This window comes from Eptesicus fuscus, chromosome 18, assembly GCF_027574615.1.
Source record: "Eptesicus fuscus isolate TK198812 chromosome 18, DD_ASM_mEF_20220401, whole genome shotgun sequence".
In the NCBI taxonomy this organism is placed as follows: domain Eukaryota; kingdom Metazoa; phylum Chordata; class Mammalia; order Chiroptera; family Vespertilionidae; genus Eptesicus; species Eptesicus fuscus.
In genome coordinates, this window is record NC_072490.1 from 3,747,182 (window position 1) to 3,772,790 (window position 25,609).

Below are 25,609 nucleotides of genomic sequence, written 5' to 3' on the forward strand. Positions count from 1 at the left end.
GGCCGCCTCTCTGTCCCCCGTCAACACCTGTGCTCCCGGCCGTCCTGTCCTGCGTGCTGGGCGGATTCTCACCCCCTCGGTACTCTCTCTGCAGGGCAGCACACAAGCACCCGTCCCCCTGCCCTCCCCCCATTGTCCTGCAAACTGGTTTCCAAATCAGGGCAGCTCCACCTCCGTGGGCTCTCGATTGATCTGACAAACGACAGCGTCCTTTGGGCCAGACGCTACAGATAACTGCGGGCCGGGGGCACCCTTCGGAGGCTATCGATTCAAAGCAGCTGACACCCATCTTCCCGGCACGGACGGATCCGCTGGCGGCACAGAAATGATGGCCATCTCGCTGCGAAGGTTAATCAGATACCTGGGAGCCCAGCGCTGCCCCTCGATGAAGCACAAGTCACTCCGAGATCAATCGCAGGCCCAGCTGCCCACGCCGCGGCCCTCGGATCACGGGACTGCTACCGGGCCAGACGCTGTGCGGGCCGGGGCTGTCTCGCCCGCGGAGAGCACTGATTTGTGGCTTTTATAATCCATGCACAGGGATAAACAACATAAATATAAGAAGCGGATATAAAGTCATGATTTACTCGTTCTGAGAACCAGCCACTAATCTCTCAGGCCCCGGCTGCTCGGAAAACACGGCCGGGCTGTAGGTAGGTCTTAGGGGCCGGAGCAAGATGCAAAGGGAGGCGCTGTGAGAGCCGCGCTTGGTCACTGGTGGGGGCGGTGGGGGGGGGGGCAGTGGGAGGTGTGGAAGCGCAGTGATACTGACTCTCATTGACAGACAACTGCTGCCCGGCCGGCGTGGCTCCGTGGTTGAGCGTCCACCCAGGACCCAGGAGGTCACGGTTTGATTCCGGGTCAGGGCACACGCCCGGGTTGTGGGCTCCATCCCCAGTGCGGGGCGTGCAGGAGGCAGCCGCTCCATGGTGCTCTCTCACCCACCAGGTCTGTGGGCTGTGGTCAGATCAGCTCCAGGAGCCCCCAGTTTGTAACCTCTGGTCACAGCGACGTCCGCATGCTGCTGGTGTCTCCTGACACCCCTCTGCCCTCTGCCCCCCTCGCTTCCTGCTCCTCAACGGGGGAGTCTGGAGGCAACTGCAGACCTGGGATTCGGCCACTTTCTCCTGGGGGCGGGAGCGTGGGCCTGGCCTGAACCCACGCGTCCTGCAGGGAGACACCCGGGAGCCCGGAGCACGTCCGCCCGAGGTGAGATCCGCCCCCGGGGCCCCTCTGCCGTGTCCCCCCATCTCTGCCACCAGCTGCATCCCGCACAAGCTGACCTGGGGACTGTCGGCCTGATGACCCTGACTTACTCTCCAGGGTTTAAAGCTCAGGCGTGAGCAGAGGTGTCGTCCATGGAACGTCCTCAGATTCCACCGTGAGACTAAAGGGAGAGGGGCCTTCACTGGACTCTGTTTAAGACTGTGCTCCTTGTAATTAGCGGGGTAACCTGCTAACCCCCATTGCGCTGCTGGTTATGGGTGACTTCACGCTGGGAGGGAAAAGAGGATGCCGGGAATGAGAAGAAAAGTGGAGGCGACAGGATCCTGCCGGGGGCACGCTCCTGCGGGGGGCAGGGAAGCACAAGGTGGAACTACGCTCCCCAAACCGCAAAACTGTAGACCGACAGCATCAGTGTTCCCAGGGTCGGCATTGTTCGCAGGCCCCGATCGGCCCTGAGAATGCGGGCAGGTGCTCAGACCACACACCGGTCTGCTGCCCCCGCACGGGTCCCCAGGCCCGCGGCCCACGGCCACTCATGTCACGCCTAACAACAGGATCACTAGCCTCACCTGGTGCGTGGCCTAATTATTTGAAATGTTTTTCTTTTTTAAAATCCTCACCTGGGGATTTAAAAAAAATGATTTTAGAGAGAGAAGAAGGGAGAGGGGAGGGAAGGAGGGAGAGGGAGAGAGAGAGAGAGAGAGAGAGAGAAAGAGAAACATCGATGTGAGAGTGAAACATCATGAGCCTCTCATACTTGCCCTGTCCAGGAATCGAACCCGCAACCTTCTGGTGTACAGGATGACACGCCAACCAACCGAGCCCTCTGGCTGGGGCGAAACTGTTTCCTCTGATTGAACAAAAATAATACCTTCTGCTCCAATACTTCTGCCATATTAGGCGTTTCCCAGGGGCTTGTTAAACATGACGATTCCTGGCCCTCAGCCCTGGAGACGCTGGTTTGGTGGTCCGGGGAGGGGCCAGGAATGCGCGTGTACAAAAGACACCCAGACAACTGTGATGCTTGTGGCCCAGGGCCCACAGCGTCGAGAAGGCGGGAAAGGGACACGTCATTTGTGTCTTTGACTATCCCCTCACATTTGGGTGGCATCAGGGAGTCCCCTGGGCCCCCATACTGGTCTCTGTAATCAATTTCCATGGTCTCACCCATGAAGAAGTGTCTGTGCAAACAGCAAGGTGACCAGATGTCCCACTGAGACTGAGGGCAAAGCCGATGGAGACAGACACCTGTGACATCAGGAGAGGCCTGGGCGTGGCTTAGGAAAGTCTACAGAACACAAGGCCCTTCTGATTGGACAATGGGTCCCACTCTTCCAGGCAGAAGGCAAGCTTTGCCTACATGGAAGCAGCTCTACGACTGCAGAGAGAGGGGTTAATACGAGGAGGGTGACATGTTTTCCTGTTGGGGAAATCTTTGAGTTGGTGGACCTAATCTTCGCCTGGTCACGGCTCCGGACTTGCCCACACGGATTGTAGGCGCGCTGGAGGCACGCCAGAGGCCACGGCAAAGGCCACAGTGCTGGCGTTTCCTCTCCCACCTCCAGTCATCCACCTTGAGCTTTTCAAATGGCTGCATAAGAGACGATCATCTGCCCTGCCGGGTTGGCTCAGTGGATAGAGCACTGGCCTGTGGACGCAAGGGTCTCAGGTTCGATTCCACTCAAGGGTATGTACCTTGGTTGCAGGCTCAATCCCTGGCCGGCCTGGTTGCGGGAGGCAACCCATCGATGCATCTCTCTCACATCGATGTTTCTCTGTCTCTCCACCTCCCTCCCACTCTCTCTAAAAAAAAAAAAAAAAAAAAATTATGGAAAAATGTCCTCGGGTTGAGGATTAACAACAACAGCAAAAAAGACAACCATCCTCACCTTTCAGAAAGGGACCTTGCTGGAGTCCATCAGAGAGCGATGATGGAGATGCCAATTAACTCGCTCTCATCTTGCTCAGATTCTGTATTTAACCTAAAGGCCCTCGGTCTTTTGGGCGGTTTGCTCAGATTTGATTGCCTTTGACAACCAGAGAAATTGAATCACGGCATAGTGGGGCTACCCCGCCTGCCTCTGGCACTGAGAACAGACATCAGGAGAGGAAGGGGAGAGTCGCTCATAAATTATTCTCACACGTGTCTTCTCTGGCTCAGGGTTTGTGAGAGAACAAACTAGTCTTTTTTTTCTTAAAAAAATGTTTTTATTGACTTTTAGATAGAGAGGAAGGGAGGGAGGGCGGGAGGGAGGGAGGAGAGAGAGAGGGAGAGAGGAAGAGAGAGAGAGAGAGAGAGAGAGAGGAGAAACATCAATGATGAGAGGGAATCATTAATCGGCTGCCTCCTGCACGGCCCCTACTGGGGATGGAGCCTGCAACCCTGGCATGTGCCCTGACCGGGAATCGAACCTGTGACCTCTTGGTTCATAGGTCGATGCTCAACCACTGAGCCCCAGTATTCTTTACAGAGTTGGGACCAAGTGTTGGCTTCCCCTTGGGATCACCTTGAAAATGCAGACAGACGGATCATACACACACACACACACACACACACACTCACCTCTGCTTCTGAGAGGGCATGTGCCCGTGAAACCCGTCTGTATGACCCAGCGGCGCTCTCAAACCACAGGAAGCACCGGTACGGAGGTACAGAGGACAGAGGGGCTTAATTTTACTTCCTTTTGTCAATTGATCACACAATTAGCCATTTAAAACCCACCTCAGCTTTGGAATTGACAAAACAAAACAAAACAAACACACCCTCGCTGGAAACAAACTGTATTGATCTCCCAGCGTTTTATGGACGGAAAAGCTCAACGCAGACCCCCTCCCCCTTCAGGAGGGGAGCGGCTCGCAGATGACAGACGGAAGCGGGAAAGATGTGCACGGGAAAGCGGCGGGCTTTTCAGGACGTGTTTGGGAAAGATATAACCTTAATAATGCCGGGGACGGGCCCACGGGGGTGACAGAGGAAGGTCAGGGATCTGTGCTCTTTAATATCCCCTTCCCCTCCAGAAAGGCTTCATCACATCGACAGCCACGTCGTCCTGACTGGGAGACCGTGGAGACGAGGCGATGAGCACGGCTCGTGACGCCGAGTGGGCAGCGCGGGCCCGCAGTGCCGGGACGCGGGTATGGCCCAGGCGCTGCTCCGTGGCCGCTGGCGGGGACCGTCCAATTCAGCAGAGTCAGCACCGCGCGAGGCTCCGGACGCCGGAGAGGACGCCATGCCGGGCCTCACGCTCCCGAAGTGGCCTTGTCTTCCGTGTGCCGCGTTTGTTTTGTTGATTTTGATGGATAAGCAACTCATTAGGAAATAAGCCACCAATTTCATTCTACAATGGAGTGTTTTCCTTAAAAGGAAGCATTTGGATTACGGAGTTCAATAGCATCAGTGGTAAGGTTTTATCTGTCCTACAACGTCTGGGAGAGAAGCCGGACAGCAGACGCCCGTGCGGATGATTTTGGCTGTAATATCTGACCATGTGGAAGGAACCACATCCCATGTCTTGCTTTTAATTTGGGGTTGTATGGATATAAAACAACAACATTTTTTTTTTAAACCAATACTTATGTTCTCATTTCTACAATGAATGTGGTCTTCAAAATTTTTTGAAAAGATTTTAAAATAGATTTTTAGAGAGAGAGGAAGGAAGAGGGAGAGAGAAATATCGATGTGAGAGGAAACATCCATCAGCTGCCTCCTGCACACCCCCCACCGGGGACTGAGCAACCCGGGCATGCGCCCAACCGGCGACCTCTCGGTGCACAGGACGATGGGCAACCAACGGAGCCACACTGGCCAGGGCTGGTCTTTGACCTTCCCCCTCTGAACACACATTGGAATCTTCCTTAATAAAGCATTACCAGTGCAACTAACGTCCCACCACAACCTGCGATAGACCCTGAACTTGAATTTGCTGGGAGCACGTGCAGAGTTCTTCGGGGCAGGACAGGGTTTCTCCATGGAAGGTCTGGCGCCACCAGCTCCAGCGTCGGTCCAGGTCATTTTGGATGCAGCGCAGCAGGTAACTATGGTAACAGCAGCCCAGCTTCACGCCCTGCCTTCCCTTCACGCCCAGGAGGGGATCCGAGGGGGTGGCTGCTGTTACCACGTTATCGGCCTGAGCCACACCCTGTTCCTCCTCCCTAGGACCCACGCTGAGAAACACCTGTCAGGTGAGACCCCCACAGCGAACACCTGTGTCACGCCGGGCGGGCCCTAACCCTGCTGCAGAGACAACGGGGCAGGAACAGCCTGAGTGCCTGCGTAGCCTCCCTCCACGCAGCTCTCAGTCATGTCGACAGCCGCCAAGCCCTCTGTTCAAGGGCCGGATATTATGCTTTGTGTTAGGATTCGGGGGGCGGGGGGGTGGGGTTCGGGAGTCTCACTTGAGAACTGTTCTTGCTTAAAATTAAAACCACTGCCCAACCGGCATGGCTCAGTGGTTGAGCGTCGACCTATGGAGCAGGAGGTCACGGTTCGATTCCCGGTCAGGGCACATGTCTGGGTTTTGGGCTCCATCCCCAGTGGGGGGCGTGCAGGGGGCCACCGATCCATGATTCTCTCTCATCATCGATGTTTCCATCTCTCTCTTCCTCTCCCTTCCTCTCGGAAATCAATAAAAATATATTTAAAAAAATTGAAACCACAGACTCAAATCCTGAACACACTATAATCAGCTTGAAAAAATATAACAACAGCTACTACTGTTTCCGAAGTCCCAGGCACACGTTAAACACGTAACACGGATAGTTATCTCAGCCACCACAACAACCCTACGTGTGTGAGGTCAGCGATGCTTGTCGCCACGAGGCTGGTTATGTGTCCAATGTCCCAGGGCCAGCGAATGAGTGAAATGAGGCTCAAAGCCGATCTCTCTGACCCCAAGGCCCACCCTTAACTGCTACTGAAGGCTGCTGCCTGCATGCCATCTCCATCCCTAACAGCACTCGGTAACAGCGTGACAGCTCAGACGCCCGGGTCCTGGCAGGTCCCTGGGCCCCCCTTCCTGGCTGAGGGCTTCCCGGGTCCTGGCTGGTCACTGGGCCCCCCTTCCTGGCTGAGGGCTGCCCGGGTCCTGGCTGGTCACTGGGCCCCCCTTCCTGCCTGAGGGCTGCCCGGGTCCTGGCAGGTCCCTGGGCCCCCCTTCCTGGCTGAGGGCTGCCCGGGTCCTGGCTGGTCACTGGGCCCCCCTTCCTGCCTGAGGGCTGCCCGGGTCCTGGCTGGTCACTGGGCCCCCCTTCCTGCCTGAGGGCTGCCCGGGTCCTGGCTGGTCACTGGGCCCCCCTTCCTGCCTGAGGGCTGCCCGGGTCCTGGCTGGTCCCTGGGCCCCCCTTCCTGGCTGAGGGCTGCCCGGGTCCTGGCTGGTCCCTGGGCCCCCCTTCCTGGCTGAGGGCTGCCCGGGTCCTGGCTGGTCCCTGGGCCCCCCTTCCTGGCTCAGTGACAGTAGCAAAGGGCTCCACTGGAGTTGGTTTTACCCTCTAAGCGCCTGCCCCTCTGCCCTGTGAAGCAGAGAGAACATGTGGTCAGATTCGCCGGTGCCATGGCCCCGATGGATAATTAATAGACGGAAATCACGCAAGTCATTCTAAACACAGACCTACTTCTGGCTCCGGGCTTCCCAGTTTTCACCGGCACAGACACGCGTGTTTCGAATAAAAAGGCTTCCCCAGATGATCAGACTTGTCCAACTTCCCACGTGACCCCGGAATATGTAATCAGCTGATTCCTAAGGTTCCTCCGGAAATCAACATGGAGGCCAATATCCTTTCTGGACATTTTTATTTGCCTGAGGCCCTCTCACTTCACAGAGGGCGCTCTGCAGGGGCAAGAAGGAAGTCATAGGAGGTGGCCCAGGCATAGCTCTTATGGAGAAACAGAAACACGAGTGAGAGAATCCTGGTGCGGCAGAAAGAACCTACGGGCACACGGACCAGGATTCCCGGGTTCACGTCCCTTCTGCTTCTCGTGACCTTGAGGGAGCCCCCTCCCCCGCCCCCCTGCCCCCCCCCCCCCGAGCTCCACGTGCCTCGGTCAGAGCATCGCCAAGATGCCTTCAACTCAGAAATTCTACGAGGAGGCGTGAGATAAAGCAGCAGAAATGCAGGTGACACATCAGTGAAAACCGCCACCCTCACAGCTCCCACTCGGGGCCCAGCCCAGCCCATCGGCCGGGTGCGGTGCTGGGAGCGTGGGGACGATCAGGAGCGTGGGAATTTCTATTCCCTCATAACCGGCCGGTGGGCGGGGTGACGGCCGCGCAGCCCAGAGGAGGTTGTTAGTAGATTAACCCACAGCCTCAGCCCCTAAGGCCCGACGGCGCCCTCACGGATCGCCAGTGTCGCTGCTGAAACTACGTGGGCTGCCAACAGCCGTGGAGTCGCGGGTTTTGAGTGTGCTGGCACGTGTTCCTAGGCACGCGTGTGGAATCTACGGAGACTTGAGATTTAACGGAAGGGCTGGCTATACCGTTAGTTACAGCACCAGCATGGACACAGGGCTGTGGGCCTCAGAGCTGTGCTGGGTGACTCTGAGACGAGAGAGCCTTTCCGTCACATCCATCCCCGACGCACCCCTCGGGACGATCCGGCGCCGCGTGTTTGCCAGGACGAGTTAATTTAGAGGCAACGGAATGGGCACAGAGGGCTCTGGGCGATGCCCCGTCTACAGACCATGAGGACCTGTGTTCGCGTCGGCGCCCTCCGGGCCTTACCCTTCACCACGAGGCTCCCCGTGCTGCTTGCCGTCCCGAAGTGGTTGGTGGCGACGCAGGTGTAACTGCCGGCATCGGCTTTCGTCACATTGACGATCCTGAGGCTCCCGTCTTCCGAGATGGTGATTCTGAAATCAAAGGGAATAAACCCCGTGGTGAGGTTACCTTGCAGGACCCACCGGCAGCTATTCCTGTCGTCTTTCACACGATAAATCACTGTTGCATCATTGCACAGTTTCCTTTTTTTTTTTTTAAAGTTTTAATTTAAGAAAAAGGTTTTAATTTTTTAAATAATGTCTTTCTTGATTGTAGAGAAAGGAAGGGAGAAGGAGAGAGAGACAGAAACATCGATGAGTGCCCTGACCAGTTTGGCTCAGTGGATAGAGCAGTCGGCCTGTGGACTGAAGGGTCCCAGGTTCGATTCCAGTCAAGGGCATGTACCTTGGTTGCAGGCACATCCCCAGTAGGAGGTGTGCAGGAGGCAGCTGATCGATGTTTCTCTCTCATTGATGTTTCTAATTCTCTATCCCTCTCATTCTCCCTTCCTCTCTGTAATAAAATCAATAAAATATATTAAAAAAAAAGAAAAGAAACATCGATGAGAGAGAAACATGGATCGGCTGCCTCCTACACTCCCCCTAATGGGGATTGAGCCCCCAACCCAGAATTGAATGGGTGACAACTTGGTTCATGGGTTGACGCTCAACCACTGAGCCACACATGCTGGGCGATGATCTCATCTTTCTTTAGGATATTTGCCCATGTTCACGTGAACATATGTGTTCACAATGCATGTAAGTAGGACATGTGACTGTGACTCACTGTAGTCACCATTCCATTTGTCTGAAAACTTACAGTGAGGAGTGGGGGGCAATCCCTGGATGGCTGACTTTCTGCATTTTTGTTGAAAGTGTTTTCTTCCGGACGAGCAGCGTCCGTTCAATGAGATAGGATTAAGCATGTTTATGTGTGAAATATGTCAGACAATGAATGCATTTATAGGAAGAAGCAGGAACTGAACTTAAACAGAACTGAAACCATCCCACCACCCGGCGTGACTCTGGCCGAGTGGCGGGTGTGGACCGTGCATCCCAGACCCCGCGAGGAGGGCAGACGCCGACCGCCTGGGGGGAAGGTGACGCTCCCGACAGACACCTGGGCCGGGGAGGCTTCTAGAGAAGCCGGTTTGCAACACGACCCCGCGGGAGAGGGAGCGGCAGAGACGCCGGCAGCCGGGCTCAGGCTGGTTGGAGGAGGAACGAGGCCCACGGAGAGAGAGCTCGTTCAGGGTCAGCGTCTGCCCCGTCTCCACCGGGGCGTTCAGACCCAGCTGCTTCCCTCCGTGTCTCTGCCGCCTCCTTCTCACGGGCCTACCGCAGCCTCCTACGCCATCTGCCCATTTCTTCTCTGGCTCCTCCAATGCCTCAGTCAGTGGCCAGATAATCTCTTATTTTATTTTTTTAAAATATATTTTTATTGATTTCAGAGAGGAAGGGAGAGGGAGAGAGAGAGAGAGAAACATCAATGATGAGAGAGAATCATGGATCGGCGGCCTCCTGCACGCCCCCTACTGGGGATCCAGCCTGTGACCTGGGCACGTGCCCTGAAGGCAAATTGGACTGTGACCTCCTGGTTCATAGGTGGACGCTCAACCACTGAGCCACGCTGGCTGGGCCGGATGATCTTTTAAAACACAAACTGGATTATTGGATTGCAGCCCCCACTCCTCAGACTCACCGGCCAGGGCCATGTTTGTTTCTACATGAGGTTTTGAAGTTTCCATTTCATTTTAGTTTCCCCGCCTTAGCCTATTGGCCGATGCAGGGGGTGGCTCTAGGGTCAAGCCTCCGGCTGACCTGTGGCAGGGCCTCAGCCTGGAGGGCAGAGCTCTCCTAGCATAATTAAGCCTGACCTTGTAGCCCCCCCAATTCCTTCCTAAGTAGCTAATGGGCTGTGGGAGGTGCAGCAAGTGTTGCCAAAACAAGAACATCTGTATACATGTTAATCTACCCTGTTTTAACCAGACTATGAAATAAAGCATCGGCTTGCAGGCTGGGTCTTCTGTGTCCTCATCCAGGCACGGGAGATCCACCCAGCCCCAGCCGTATTCTCCTGTCTGTCTTTTCCCCAATCCTTCACCGCCCCTCCTCAGGCTCACCCTTGGCCGTGCTGGCGCGGCACAGGCCGACCGGTAGCTATTAGCTTGATATTGAACTTGGTGCTCCTCTGAATACTCGTGGACAGTGATCGAAGGAGATAAAAGGAACTGGAAATGTAAATACGCTCCTGGCTCAGAGCAGGTGGGGGTCTCTTTTGAAATCATGGATGGTATCAGAGAAAAGTAAAAAGTGACAAAGCAGAGAGGAGTAAAAATAAAAGCGGGACCCGGGACTCCATTTTCCCCACACAGAGAGAGGGCATCTGACTCAGCACACGGTACATCACCTCCTGCAGGGAGAAGCGGCTGTTCACCCCTCCCCCGGCCCCCCCCTCGCCCCGTCCCCGGGGATTTCGGACCCACAGAGGGCGGGCAGATCTGGAATTCTGCCATAAATAGAATCTCTCTCGCTTCGTCTGAGGCTCTGGGCTACAGACACAGAGGAGCTGGCCTGTCAGTCCCATAAATCACAGCTGGCCGGTGGACACCGGAGCTTTAAAAATGCTGACCTTTGCTTTTGGGCCTGAGTGACAGGTGACAAAAGCTGCCACCGGCACAATAACCCACCGCCTGTGGGAGGGTCGTCCCCAAACGGGGACCAGGGTTTTCTGAGCCGTGATGCACGGAAGCCACAGAGATGGGGAAGGGGCGGCGTGTCCGCGCCTGCCTCCGGGTCACAGCGGACTCGGCCCTTGTAAGCGAGTCCCTCTGACATACAACGTAGAGGGGATGATGGGTTCCTGTCTCCCTCTCAACAGGCAAGCAAGGGATGGATCACCTGGCCCGGCCGGCGTGGCTCAGCGGTTGAGTGTCGACCTATGAACCAGGAGGTCACGGTTCGATTCCCGGTCAGGGCACGTGCCCAGGTTTCGGGCTTTATCCCCAGTGAGGGGTGCGCAGGAGACAGCCAGTCAATGATTCTCTCTCATTATTGATATTTCTCTCTCTCTCCCTTCATCTCTGAAATCAATAAAAAAATAATTAAAAATCAGTCAGTGGCCAGATAATCTCTTATTTTATTTTTAAAAAATATTTTTATTGGTTTCAGAGAGGAAGGGAGAGGGAGAGAGAGAGAGAGAGAAACATCAATGATGAGAGAGAATCATGGATCGGTGGCCTCCTGCACACCCCCTACTGGGGATCCAGCCTGGGCCCCAAAAGCAAAGGTCAGCATTTCTAAAGCTCCGGTGTCCACCGGCCAGCTGTGATTTATGGGACTGGCAGGCCAGCTCCTCTGTGTCTGTAGCTTAGAGCCTCGGACAAAGCGAGAGAGATTCTATTTATGGCAGAATTCCAGATCTGCCCGTCTTCTGTGGGTCTGAAATTCCCTGGGATGGGGCGGGGGGGGGGGAGGGGGAGGGACAGCCGCTTCTCCCTGCAGGAGGTGATGTACTGTGTGCCGAGTCAGACGCCCTCTCTCTAAAAAACACACGTGTCTGGTCCAGGGGTAGAGACAGTAACTCAGGTATGTCAGTGATCAGGGAAGTTTGACAAGGATTGGGGGTGGGGGGGGGGTGGTTAAAAAGAACAGATCGCTGTGAATCTGACCCAGTTACAGCAAAGCACAGGATAATATCAGACCGTGTGCGCGCCGCCTGTGCACGCAGGGCTTCCCCGCACACCTTTCTCCAAGAATCGGCAGACCACATTCCTCAAAAATCTGGTCCATGAGGCTCTCGCGGGAAGGTGGAACTTGGGAAGGATGATGAAAGGAATGTAGTTAGGAATCCTGAAAGCACGGGGTAACCTCGAGCATCACACCAAATGCGCAGCAATTCTTTTCAAAGAGGGCAGCGCCGTGAATTATTCACATTGGATAATGCTGATCATAACGAAGTGAGACTGGCTGGTATCAGCCCAACAAAGCCTGCCTTTGTCGCTTGATCTGTGCCCAATATCTCAGGTCAGGGGACACAGAACTGTGAGACGGGGTTGCCTGGGCCGGGGATCAGGGCGAGACAGGGAACGGAATAGAAATGTTCTTTCTCGCCCAAGAGTTAGGACCAAAGTCCAAAACCAAGAAAGAGAATGACCACGGACATTTATGAGTTACAGCGCGGGATGAAAAACGCCGACATTGACAGCGAGTTCAACTCTTAACACTGAGGAGACCCGAATGGTAAGTGACGTGGGAGACTCGCTTGGCAGCGGTCAGACAGCCCGGGGAAGCAGATGAGAAGAACGGAAACCGCGGGAGGTCTGCATCACGAGCAGCCGGCCGTGAATTAGAGCTGCGATTAGACCCCGAGCTCGAACAGGAAACCAGGAAACCGGCTTTTCCCGCAAGCAAAGCCTCAGCGGCTTCCGCACCGGCCTCCAGGATACCGCAGAGGGCGCAGCAGGACAGGACAGCCTCTAGCCGGTCTCCTCCTCGCTGCTGCTTACCACCCAGTTTGCAAGGTTTTACAGCGTCTTTTCCTGTTGTTGTTAATCACCTGAGGATATTTTCCCATTGATTTTTAGAGAGAGCGGAAGGGAGGGGGAGAGACAGAGAGAGATACATCGATTGGTTGCCTCCCACATGAGCCCTAACCAGGGCCGGGGATCGACCCTGCAACCCAGGTACGTGCCCTTGACCGGAATTGAACCCGGGACCCTTCTGTCCACAGGCCAGTGCTCTATCCACTGAGCCGCACCGGCCAGGCTTCACAGCATCTTGGTCCCACTGCAGTCGGAATGTCCTGCCGTTCCCCAAGTCCCCGTGGAGGAAGAAACGCCTAAAAGTCACTGGAAAGTGAAGTCCCCAGGGATGAGGAACAATTTGCCTTTTATGAAACGAAGCATCCAATTTACTTTTAGAGCAGAAGTTTGCCTTTGCACTTTTCCACGGCGTCTTTCTCCTGGCGACGCGCTCCAGGGTCTCCACGGCTACCAGATGACTTATTCCCAGCCCCCCAGAATCACACGCCGTCTTTACGTGACGCGGACAAGCCGGCCTGGTCTGGAAAACGTTCGGCGAATGTACATCGTGGTGCGCTGGGCTCCCGGCCAGCTCCTGTGCTATCACCGGATCACTTCCAGGTCATTCCCGAGGGTCGCCCGGCAGAGGACAGGGAAAAGCCCGCCTGGGAAGAGGCTGTTGCCACAGGCCTTTGAGTTTCTCTATCCATCGAGCCATTCCTGGGCCATCCTGGGCCCATGGGCCCCTGGGCATCTCAGAAGGAGCCCGAATCATTAGCTATGAAGAGATCGGTCCTCTTCCTCATTTTTGTAGCCTCTCCGATGATGAGACGAGGGAACCCCAAGTCCTCTGGGCGTGGTCTGCTCCGTGCAGCCTGGGCGGCACCCGGCCACAGGTGTTCCCGGGCGCCTGCCGTCTGAGAGGCTCCGCGGAGGCAAGAGGAGAGCAGCCGCGCTGCTCTGGTCACTGGGCCCTTGTGGCGTGGATGTCGCCGGCGCACCTGTTGCGCCTGCTGAATGGATGCGCCAGGGATGTGACGTGCACCCGGGTGGAAGGTGCACCATCACTGTTCGGGGGGTGGGGGACCCCAAGTTAAACTCTCAGCTGTGTCACGAATGAGTGTTGAATGAAGGAGAAATTTTAATCTTTCTGAACCTTGGTTTCCTCACCAATAAATGAAGCATGGGGCCCGGCTGGCTGTAGCTCAGTGGTTGAGTGTCGACCTATGAACCAGGAGGTCATGGTTCGATTACAGGTCAGGGCACATGCCTGGGTTGCGGGCTCGATCCCCAGTAGGGGGCATGCAGGAGGCAGCCGATCCATGATTCTCTCTCATCCTCGATGTTTCTCTCTCTCCCTCTCCCTTCCTCTCTGAAATCAATAAAAATATACTTAAAAAAAAATAAATGAAGCACTGAGTCACTTTAGGGCAGGCGTCCTCAAACTACGGCCCGTGGGCCACATGCGGGTGTTTTTGCCGTTTTGTTTTTTTACTTCAAAATAAGATATGTGCAGTGTGCATAGGAATTTGTTCATAGTTTTTTTTTTAAACCATAGTCCGGCCCTCCAACGGTCTGAGGGACAGTGAACTGGCCCCCTGTTTAAAAAGTTTGAAGACCCCTGCTTTAGGGACTTAACCAGCTTAATGGACAAGCAGGTGCTGTGAGCACTAAGCCTGCCAGGTGTGCCCCAGGCTGGGTTCCTGTGAGAAGCCCGGCATTTCTGGGTCCTTTCTCCAAGTCTGGCCCCCGGACCAGCGGTGCTGGGATGCCCGGGGGCTGCTAGGAAATGCAGGATCCCGGGCCCCAGCTCAGACGATCTGAGTCAGGGTTTTCACCTGAAGAACATTCCTCAGTATGTGCATGCTCCTCAAAGTCAGAGACGCACTGAGCCACGTAGGAGCGGACTTGGACCGCGTCTCCCGGTTCTCAGAGGGCAGTGCGTGGGAGAATCGATACAATCACTAAGCCGATTTAGTGGGAAAGAAATAGAATTCGAAGTCTGATTTATTCCCAGGGGCAGCTCATCACTAACTGATGGCCCGGGACAATTGGGCAGCCCGCTCCAACCGTCCTGTGAAGAACCAGCGGCCACCTTCCCCGTGTCCTCGCCCCGAGAGCCACCGTGCCCCTCAGCTTCCATCCTCCACGTCCCACTCTCCCATCCATTCCCGCGGGCTTCCGTTAGCGGCAGGCATTTCTGTCCATCGCCACCGAAGAATGCGGACACGTTCGCCCTGGGAAACAAAGGCCTTGGGGGGCGGGGACTATGGGGACAGGAGAGGGCAGCCTTCCAACATTTAGAAAAATGTCTGAGAAAGTAAGCTGGGATTTCTCCTGCACCACACCAGGGAGCTGGCTTCAAACGCAATGCCAAAACCCTGTTTATGGATAAACATTTTGATAAATAAAATTCCTTAAAGGGTTCAATTCTCCACGGCAGGCATGAGCTTTCTTTCTTTCTTTCTTTCCTCCTTCCTTCCTTCTTTCTTCCTTCCTTCCTTCCTTTTCTTTTCTTTCTTTCTTTTAAAATTGATTTTAGAGAGAGCAAGGGGTAGGGGGTGGAGTGAGAGCGAGCGAGAGAGCGAGCAATGTGAGAGAGAAATATGGATCAGTTGTCTCCCACGTGCACTCCAACTGGGGATCGAACCCACAACCTTTTGGTGTACGGGACGATGCTCCACCCAACTGAGCCACCGGCCAGGGCAGCATGAGTTTCTTTCACTGGAGGCATTTCAGCACGAGAGAGCTGACGGGCTCGCTTTTCTTGGAGGCATTTAAGAATCAGAGGGATGCCTAAATGACGTTTAAGGTCCAGACACCCGATAACTAACTCCCAAGGTTCCAATGACGTCTCGCACGTAGTAACTTACATTTTCAAGTGCAATTGTCTCTGGCATGTTTCTGCCAGTACATGCTCCCCGAGCTTGAACAGACTCTGATGAGGAAGAAAAAGGCCACGGGTTTTATAGGAGGTGCCGCTAAAGGCAGGGAGACAAAGATTTCCGGTATCAAATAGACGGAAAACGTTAGGGCATGTTTTCTAGGCCAATTTCTCTTCAGAAAACGTTTCTCAAAGGTTATTCTGTGCAGATGGCTTTGTTTCCACCCTCAAAGCGTGACGCGGTGGCTCAACCACCACCCGGCTGCTTCCTCCTCTCCAGGCCTCGCTGAGAGCACTGCAAAGAGTAGCAACAGCCTGCGTCTCCCCGGCCATCAAACAGAGCCGCTCTGTGTGGCCACGAGGGTGGCCGTGTTCTAATGTTGAGGGAGGTTTGGTTCAGGGGTGGGTACGTTATCTCCGGCAGGAATTCGGTAACACTTTATAAACTAGGCACTGAGGCAAATAAAAATATTTGATTTTTGTGTAAGCCATGCATGCTCTCAAGGGTGGTCACTTGCGATACTGAAGATATTTCTGGAGTTGCCGAAAAACTACTGTGGAAGACACTGTCCATTGTAGAGTTTGAAGATGTGCATCAGTTAGCTATCACTGCGTAACAAATACCCCCTCCCCAAGCTCCATTGCTTACAAGTAAGTGACAAGCATTTCTATGGTTTGTTGGCTGGGGCGCCAGGTGTGCCTGGGCCATGTGTCTCTTCCTTATCCAGCAGGCTTCCTGGACCTGCTTGCATGGCAGTGACAGGTTTCGAAAAGCAGCCAGGAAAAGCTCGGGTGTGCAAGCACTTTTGCAGTAGTCACATGCATATATTTTGCTAACATTCCACTGGCCAAAGCAAGTCCCACGACCAAGCTCAGGGTCAGAGTGGGATGGCACTGACAAAGGACATGGGTCTAGGCAAGTTAAAAACACAATCAATCTGCTACTGGATTCAAGGAATAAAGTTAATTTATGATTTAATATCGGAAGAAAATCATCTCTTTTCAAGACTAGTTTTCAGATAAAGAATTTCATTGGCTCACTGATTTCCCTTTTGGCTTGCGATAGTAGGAAGCTCAAAATATTAATATGTATTTAGTTAAATCATTATTAATACATTAGGGACCCGGTGCACAAAATTTGTGCACTCGGGGTGTGGGGGGGGGTCCCTCAGCCCGGCCTGCACCCTCTTGCAGTCTGGGAGCCCTCAGGGGGATATCTGGCTGATGGCTTAGCACTGCCGTGGAGGCGGGAGAGGCTCCCACCACCGCCGCTGCGCTCGCCAGCCGTGAGCCCGGCTCCTGGCTGAGCGGCGCTCCCCCTGTGGGAGTACACTGACCCCTGGTGGTCAGTGCGTGTCATAGCGACCAGTCGTTCCGCTGTTTGGTCAATTTGCACATTAGCCTTTTATTATGTAGGATGCTTTCCTCTTCTTCTACATGGTCTAAATGTTCTACTTTAATAGCCTGGTTGTATATATCTTGCATTTTAAGCTGCCTCAAGTATGTTTTGTTCTTGTTTTTGAGAGAGATAGATGAGCAAAAAATACTTATACGTATTTAAGGTTAAGAGAGAGAGGTTCTGTGTTTTAAAGGGCCATCGATCCTTATTATAAATGACATTCTCCAAGTTCTACCGTGAACCAAAGTGACAAGTGTATGCCTCAAACCGTTTTTCAAGGAATTATCTCAAACCAATTTCCTCTCGGGATGGAGCCTTGAACAACCTCCACAGGTTCAAAAAGAGAAACCTTTTATAATTCAGAGCCCACACCTCCGAAGGTGACAGATGCAAAGAAAATTCAGCTGAAAACGAAGCTCTTCATTTCATTTCAGAATATCTTCTTCTGAGGGTATCAGGAGACACATTTCAAAGGCCTTTGAAGGCAGAGCCACAGAGGTGCGTGACCAGGTCCGGGGCACGGTGCCCGGGCCTGGGCTGTTGCTTTTGAAATACTCGAAGCATTTTCATGGAAGTTGTACCAAAATTAAATAGAACCAGAAAGTTACTGAAGCTGGTTTAACATTTTCCCATCTATTTCCTCTCCACTGACAGCAAACTCTCAAAGCTGGTGAGAGAAAAGAATTCACAGGTGGGAGGTGTCTTTGGGGGAATTTCCCTTTGGGAGAAGCCAGAGGATTTGCATAGGTCCCAAAGTATTTCTGATGAGCCCAAGACTTCTTTTTGATAATTTAGTCACTCAGAAATAAATAGGATGGTCTAAAGATAAAGGACCAGTTCGTCCCATGACCTGTGTGATGGGCTAGGCATCCAATCTACTGGGGAGGACATGATTTATATTAAAACTAGAGGCCTGGTGCACAAAATTCGTGCATGGGTAGGGTCCCTAGACCTGGCCGGTGATCAGGGCCGATTGGGGCCTTCTGGCTGCCGGCCAGGGCCTCCCTTCCCTGGCTGCCAGCTGCTGGGTGGGGCCTTCCATCATTCCACGCCGCCCCCTGGTGGTCAGTGCACGTCATAGCGAGCGATTGGTCTCCTGGTTGAACTCCCGTGGGGGCAATTTGCATATATTCTACATAATAAAAGCCTAATATGCTAAGTGTCTGGTCATCCGGTGACCGGTCGACTGTTCAACCAATCAAAGTATAACATGCTAATGATATGCTAAGGCTGCTCAACCTGTCACTATGACCTGCACTGACCACCAAGGGGCAGTTGACTGGTTGACTAGTTGCTATGACATGCACTGACCACCAGGGGGCAGATGCTCTGACCAGTAGATTAGCTTGCTGCTGGGGTCCGGCCAATCAGAACTGAGCGAGATGGGCCGGACACGCCCTGGAGCTCTCCCACGGTCCCTCCCCAGCTGGCCAACTTACTGAGTCCCTCTCCAGCCCCGATCTTGCACCGGTGGGGTCCCTCGGCCTGGCCTGTGCTCTCTCACAATCCAGGACCCTTTGGGGGATGTCAGAGAGCTGGTTTTGGCCCGAACCCACAGGCCACTCCCCTTGGGAGGGCGCCAGACACAGGGCTCATGGCTGGCGAGCACTGCTGCAGCGGTGCGAGTCTCTCCCGATCGGGACTGATTGGGCAAGAGCCCGAGGCAGGCGCAGTGGGGCAGGGATGAGCGGGAGCAGCAGGTAGGAGCTGCAGGCGGTGTTGAACTGCGGGATTCGGCTCGATCCCCCCAGGCCACCCAAAGGGATCCCACCCATGTACGAATTTGTGCACCAGGTCTCTAGTATATAGATAACGAGAAGATTATGGATACCAATTCCGAAAACCAGGGAGCACTCCTCAATGCTGTGCACACGATCCGTGCAGAGGGATAAATGTGACCCAGCCTCTCACCGAGTCGCAACCAGCCTGAAGAATTCACAGACCCTCGTCTGGCCCTGAGGACGGGTCCCATCGCACTGAAACAGGATCGGGTATGTGGACTTTTCTTTGTTTTGTTTTGTTAATCCTCGTATTTTCCCATTGGTATTTAGAGAGAGTGGAAGGGAGGGAGGCTGACAGAACGAGAGAAACATCAACGTGGGAGAGACACATCCATTGGTTGCTTCTCACATACGCCCCAACCAGGGCCGGGGTCCGAGCCTGCAACCGAAGTTTGTGGCCTTGACTGGAATCGAACCCGGGACCCTTCAGGCCGCAGGCCGAAGGGATGAAGCCTTGAACAACCTCCACAGGTTCAAAAAGAGAAACCTTTTATAATTCAGAGCCCACACCTCCGAAGGTGACAGATGCAAAGAAAATTCAGCTGAAAACGAAGCTCTTCATTTCATCACAGAATACTCTATCTGCTGAGCCAGACCAGTCAGGGCGAGGCATTCAGACTTTTGAAGCGCTTCTCCGGGGCACTGTATGGACACCATGGGCATACTGAACCCCTGCTGCCGCTGAGCAACCGCTCGGAAAATACTGCCGGCTCTGTTTCTGATACGCGCCCCCGGAAGCTCAGTTCCGGGACCTAGAAGGACGTGGAAGGAGTCGAGTCCTTTCTCGATGTCGAGATGCTGCTCTCGTTTCGTGTAATGACATTTATTCCCGCGCCGATGAGCTGCGCGGAGTGCCTACGTGTTTTGCTCGGCGTGGCCAGGGAGGCGCAGCCATGGGGCCGATGTCAGTGCCCGCCTCCGCGGCTCTCACAGATGGCAGTGCCCACCTCCAAGGCTCTCACACAAGCCTTCGCCGGTAGGCATGCGGGTCCCCAGGGACTGCCGCCGATGCTGTTTGGGCGAAAGGACTAGTCAGTGAGGTGCCCCTGCCTCTTCGTGCCGGCGGCTCTGGAGCTGTCGGATCTCGAGGCTCCCCGAGGGGACTCTGGGTCCAGCTTTAGCTTCCCGCGTGGGCTCGTGGGATGCCCAGGAGAGCTAGCTCTCCGCACCCGCTCCACGGACGCGTGGCTTCCTCACCACGTGAGGCCCTCCCGGGCGGGGGCTGTGCTGGGATCCATCCTGGATGCTCTCAGCCTGAACTCCTGTCTGCCTCACCAGCATCTTCTTTTTGTTGTTAATCCTCACCTGAGGATATCCTTCCATTGGTTTTTAGAGGCGGGGGGGGGGGGGGGGAAGAGACAGAGGAACATCCATGTGAGAGAGACACTTCAACAGGTCACCTCCTGCACACACCCTGACCAGGGCCGGGGACCCTGCAACCAAGGTACGTGCCCTTGACCAGAATCGAACCCGGGACTCTTCAGTCGGCGGGCCGATGCTCTATCCACTGAGCCAAACCGGCTGGGGCTGGGCTTATTTATTCTTAGAAAGCTGGCTCTAAAATGGTTATCTAGGGGGTAGACACAGCCCTTGGCGAGGAGGTTGCTGTGGAACAGCATGTGAACGAGGGAGCTGATGGACCCACGACCCCGTCAATCAGCGAGTTCCTTCCATACCCTGCAGAGCTCGCCTGCGCCCCCCTCTGGCCACCGAGAGGAAGGGCGGCTTCTGTACTGAGGATGGAATGCTTCCTGCCCAGGACGGGGCTCAAAGCCCCGGCAGATGTGGAATCTTCTGTCCTAGAGTTTGGAGAAGAACCGGCTGGAAACATACACTTGGACTATGACGAGGTGCAGAGAAGACACCTCCCACGGGGGGACCGACAGACCAGAAGCCGCACACTGGCCCCTGGCTCAGCTGGGCGCTTGCAGAGATGGGGATCCAAGCGACACACCTGAGAAGGAGGGGCCGGGGTTGGAGGAAAACCAGGGTCTTGACAAGAGTCACAATGGGAGGCCGAGGCCGAGGAACGCCTCCTGGTCAACGCTGACCACGAAACTCCTGGACCCCTCCTCCGGGCTCACTTCCCTGTGCCTTTCCCCCCCTCGCCTCCTCCCACGGCCAGACGGACCAGCGCCGCCCCCCCCCCCCCGCCCCTCCCAGTATCTGACCCCGGGTCCAGCGCCCTCCTGTCTCCTCGAGAACCCCTTCCTTTCCCTCCCCTCCCCATACCTTTACCTCCTTCACCAGTGCATTTCCTGGGGCTCCCAGTGCACCCAATGCCCTCCCTCCTAATAAGGTCCTTGCCACAGCGGGTGCTCCCGCCCAGGGCACCCGTCCCGCTGTGTCCCCACAAAGTCCTTCCTGCCCCACGGCCTATCTCCCAGCACTCCCGCCCAGGACACCCGTCCCCCTGTGTCCGCACAAAGTCCTTCCTGCCCCGCGGCCTAGCTCCCAGCCCGCAGAGCTTCTGATCATCTAAAGTGCTTATTTCCAGGTCACTTCTTTCAAAAAATATATTTTTTTCCTTTACTGATTTCTAGAGAGAGAGGAAGGGAGAGGGAGAGAGAAACATCCAGACCATCCGCTGCCTCCGGCACGTCCCCTACTGGGGGTGGAGCCCGCAACCCGGGCATGTGCCATGACTGGGGAACCGAACCAGTGACCTCTTGGTTCCTGGGTCGACCCTCACCCATTGAGCCACACTGGCGGACACGGCCTGACCCTGAGCGGCCCTTCCCTGCGTGTCCCTCGTGCTGCCACATGCGACCGCGTGCGCTGGATGGCCTTCGTCCATGTGCGCAAACACTGTCGCCACAGCGGGTTTATGGAACCCCAGCAAGGAGGTCATGTGGTTTCCATCTCCTCTCTCCTCCGACGGCACGAGGCGGTTTATAATTCTTACCACCATCGAACTAACATGGACCCCTGCGTACACAGGGGTCGCTCCTGCTTTGCTGGTTTCGCAGCATCTGCGGGGAGAAGCCGCCTTTAGATGGAGGGCGTACTCAAACCTGCGTATAAACTCTCAGCGCCCTCACCTGCAGGCCCTGGCAGAGCCCCTGCCCAGCCCGCAGGAGAGGACAGGTGGGTCATCACGTTAGCCCCACCATAACCCACCAAACAGAGGCAGGGAGGGCGGAGGCTGCGGGGAGAGGCCTGGGTCTGCGCATCCTCACAGACATCTGGACACAAACCTCTGTGGGCCCTTCTGTACCTACCCTGCGGGGGCCTTAAAGCGACCCCTCTTATCCAGGGCTCGGGGACAGACGGATGGAGGTGGGGGCGGGGGGAGTAGGGGAGCTTGGGCTGTATTTGGAGAGCAGGGAGGCTGTGTCTGTGCCCCCACGCGCACGCACACAGTTAAAACAGCACAGCGCTCCCAGGACGCAGGGCCAGGTTCCATCTGAGCAGGATGCGTGGCTGCTGGCACGTTGTTGTGCCTCTGAGGCGGGATTCCATGACGATGGAGACGGACGGCTCCTAATTATTGCAATAACATCACTGCTCCCAGGGCAGCGTTCCTAATAAGAGAGATGGGGCTGTGAGGGGATCCTGAGGGCAGGTTCCGTCAGGAGCACAGACAGGACGGGGCTCCAGGCGGGAAGCCCAGCGCCCGAAGCGGTAACTCTCCTGCGGGCTGCGCTCCGCGGGCCTCGGGCAAATACCTGTGCCCCCTGGGCTCCGCCTGGCAGACGGCGCCCCCAGCCCGGGTTTCCCGCCTGGAACGCCCGCGGGCTGGGGCAGCCCTGCGCTGGGACTCCCCTCCTTGTACTACACGGATGTCAGCCCCTGCGAGGGCCCCTGGGACGCCAGGCAATTACAGCCACGGTGTAATTTCACTGCGGAAGCAGACGTCAGTGCCTCCGGATGAGACGCCGAATGCCACTCCTATCGGGGTGGGATATCCGCACACACGTTAGACGCGATCGGACGGTGCTGTGGGGATCGGGAGAGCCTGGGCGCGGGTTCCCGCCTGGGGAGAGATGCGTGGATGACCTCACGGCGCCCGGACACCGTCCCCAGCGGCCTGGAGTGCTCAGGTCAAGGTTCCCGGCCCAGCGCTTCCCTCGGCTGTTTGGCTGGGGAGCACCGGCGCTTGCTCCTCCCGGAACCCCCTGCTCCTGGCACCCCTGGGGTGACTCCCACTTGGTCGTGGTGTAGAATTCTCTCCACACTTTTTTGGATTGGATTTGCTCATATTTTGTTGAGGATTTTTGCATCAAGGTTCTTTTATTTTTATTTTTTTTAAATATATTTTTATTGATTTTAGAGAGGAAGGGAGAGGGAGAGAGAGAGAGAGAAACATCAAATGATGAAAGAGAATCATTGACTAGCTGCCTCCTGCATGCCCCGTACTGGGGATTGAGCCTGCAACCTGGGCATGTGCTCTTGGCCGGAATCGAACCTGGGACCCTTCAGTCCACAGGCTGACGCTCTATCCACTGGGCGCATCAAGGTTCTTTTAGAGCAAGGTGGGGGACCTTCCATCTGCCGAGGGCCACGTGGATACACGTATCATCATTCAGGGGCCACACAAAGTGACCCACTTAAAAATCAGCCTGCTGTAGCTGGTCAAACATTTCATTCAAAACCCGCCCCCGCCCCCACCTTCATGCCTTAGCAGGGCCAGGCCAGTGGGCCGGACGTTCCCCACCCGATTTAGATCTTTGGCTTAACAGAGATAAGGCCAGTGTGAATAGGATTTCAATTTCTAAAGGCTTGAAAAACCAAACATAAAATATATATTTTTAAAATAGTTCACATGTGAGCATTAAACCAGTATTTCTGAATGTACAGAGACCAAGATAAATATATATCTATCTACATATATAAATATATATACTTGTGATGAAATAAGATAAGACCTTATTAACTCTGGTAATGTTCTACCTTATATTTTTGTTATAAACTCATTGCTAAGCAGTTGGTTAGTAAAAATTGAAATTAAATATCACTTAGGAAGTAGCATTTGGCCAAGTCTTTCAACATATAGACTCTAGGGGTCATAAAGTTTTGTTTTCCCAAACCTCTGTTGATACCAGTATTTTGTACTTAAGAGATTAATACTGTTTAAAAATTCAAATGTTAAAGACTTGCTTTTTGAGTCTGAGAATTCTTAACACTTCAGAGAGAGGGGGCTAACAAGTCAGTGAGCTAGAAGCTATAGCTAACACCCCAGGAATGTTGCCTTTGTGTCGGTCTAGCAATTTCAATTTTTTCCTAAAACAGGGATTCTAAGCTTTCTCAAGCACCGATGCTATGTAGGACTGCTTTTGCTCACGCAACCACTTAATCGGGGGTCTCCTTCAACCGAGTGAAAGTGAGAAAAACAGCAGAATTTATTCTCTGCCGATGAGGAGATAATAGTAAAACCTTCCCAGGAACCACGAGACGTGCGACTGAGCTTGTCCTTCTCAGAAGTTAAAACCAGGGGCCCGGGGAGCGTCCTTGGTCCAAGGGTGTGTGGTCCATAGTGTACAAACAGTAACACACAAAAATTAGTTGCTGACATGAAAAAGTTAAGGTAGTTCAAATAAAAGTCCAGATTTCTAGCTTCTCTTAAAACAGTGAGAGGAAGAGAAGCTCATATGACATCTACCAGCCCCTGGTCACTCCCAGGACCAGCATCAATGTATCTGCTCCATGTGCTCTGAGTGTGTGTGTGTGTGTGTGGGGGAACAGGGGCAGCGCCCTGGGAACACGGCACCCCACAGTGGGGGAGACTGAGGCGTCAGTGCTGCTGCTCTGGGTCCTACTGGGGCACCGCAGGGACAGGTGTAAACAGCAAGACGTGAGCAGTGACGGGCGCTTTCCTTGGTTGAAATGTATCATTAGTGCCAGAAAAATGACGAGGCGATATTTGAACCCTATTAATCAAATCAGAAGTAGGAAAAAACGCCCCTCGAGGGGAGACAGCAGAGAGAGGTACATCACGAGGTCAGAACAATCAATGAAATCCACTAATCAAATAGATTTCTCCGTATCGACACACCATTTTCCCAGAGGCCATTGAATGAACCGGTAGCAATGGTTAAGTTACAGTGGAGGCAGCAGTCATGGATACTGTTCAAAATGTTAGCTTGTGTCTTTTCTTCTAGGCAGATGGTAAGATTGTATCTCCCTGCTGCGTTGAACTTGGGCAAAACCATGTGACTTGTTTGGATCAATGAAACATGGGTGAAAGTGTGGGACACCAATTATTGATCAGCTGCCTCCTGCACACCCCCTGCAGGCGATGGAGCCCGAAACCCTCGCATGTGCCCTCCTTGTTCATAGGTCAATGCTCAACCACTGAGCCATGCCCTCTGGACCATGCTTTTTCTTTCTATTACTAGAGGCCTGGTGCACGAAATTCGTGCACTGGGGAGGGGTGTCCCTCAGCCCAGCCTGCACCCTCTCCAATCTGGGACCCCTTGGGGGATGTCGGACATCCCTCTCATAATCTGGGACTGCTGGTTCCCAACTGCTCACCTGCCTGATAGCCTGATCACCCCCTAACCACTCCCCTGCCGGCCTGATCAACGCCTAACTGCTCCCCCACCGACCTGGTCCCTGCCAACTTCCCTCCTTTGCTGGCCTGGTTGCCCCAACTTCCCTCCCCTGCAGGCCTGGTCACCCCCAACTGCCCTCCCCTGCTGGCCTGATTGCCCATAACTACCTTCCCCTGCAGGCCATCTTTGACCACATGGGGGTGGCCATCTTGTGCAAGAGTGTCAGGGTCAATTTGCATATTACCTCTTTATTATATAGGACTAGAAGCCCGGTGCACGAAATTCGTGCACAGCAGGGGGTTGTCCCTCAGCCCAGCCTGTACCCTCTCCAATATGGGACCCCTCAAGGGATGTCCGACTGCCAGTTTAGGCCCGATCGTGGTGGGATCGGGCCTAAACGGGCAGTCGGACATCCCTCTCACAATCCAGGACTGCTGGCTCCCAACTGCTTGACTGCCTGCCTTCCTGATTGCCCCTAACTGCTTTTGCCTGCCAGCCTGATCACCCCCTAACCACTCCGCTGCCAGCCTGGTTGATGCTTAACTGC

The 25,609-nt window shown here is 54.6% G+C and overlaps 1 protein-coding gene across 1 annotated transcript in view; it reads right to left on the reverse strand.

Annotated features, from left to right (window-relative positions):
• The window catches only part of CNTN4 (contactin 4), a 191,722-nt gene that overhangs the window by 26,418 nt on the left and 139,695 nt on the right, over nucleotides 1-25,609 (reverse strand). Inside the window, exon 11 of the mRNA XM_008155009.3 lies at nucleotides 7,947-8,074. Within this exon, the coding sequence (XP_008153231.2) occupies nucleotides 7,947-8,074 (128 nt within the window). The remainder of the gene's footprint in view (nucleotides 1-7,946; nucleotides 8,075-25,609) is intronic.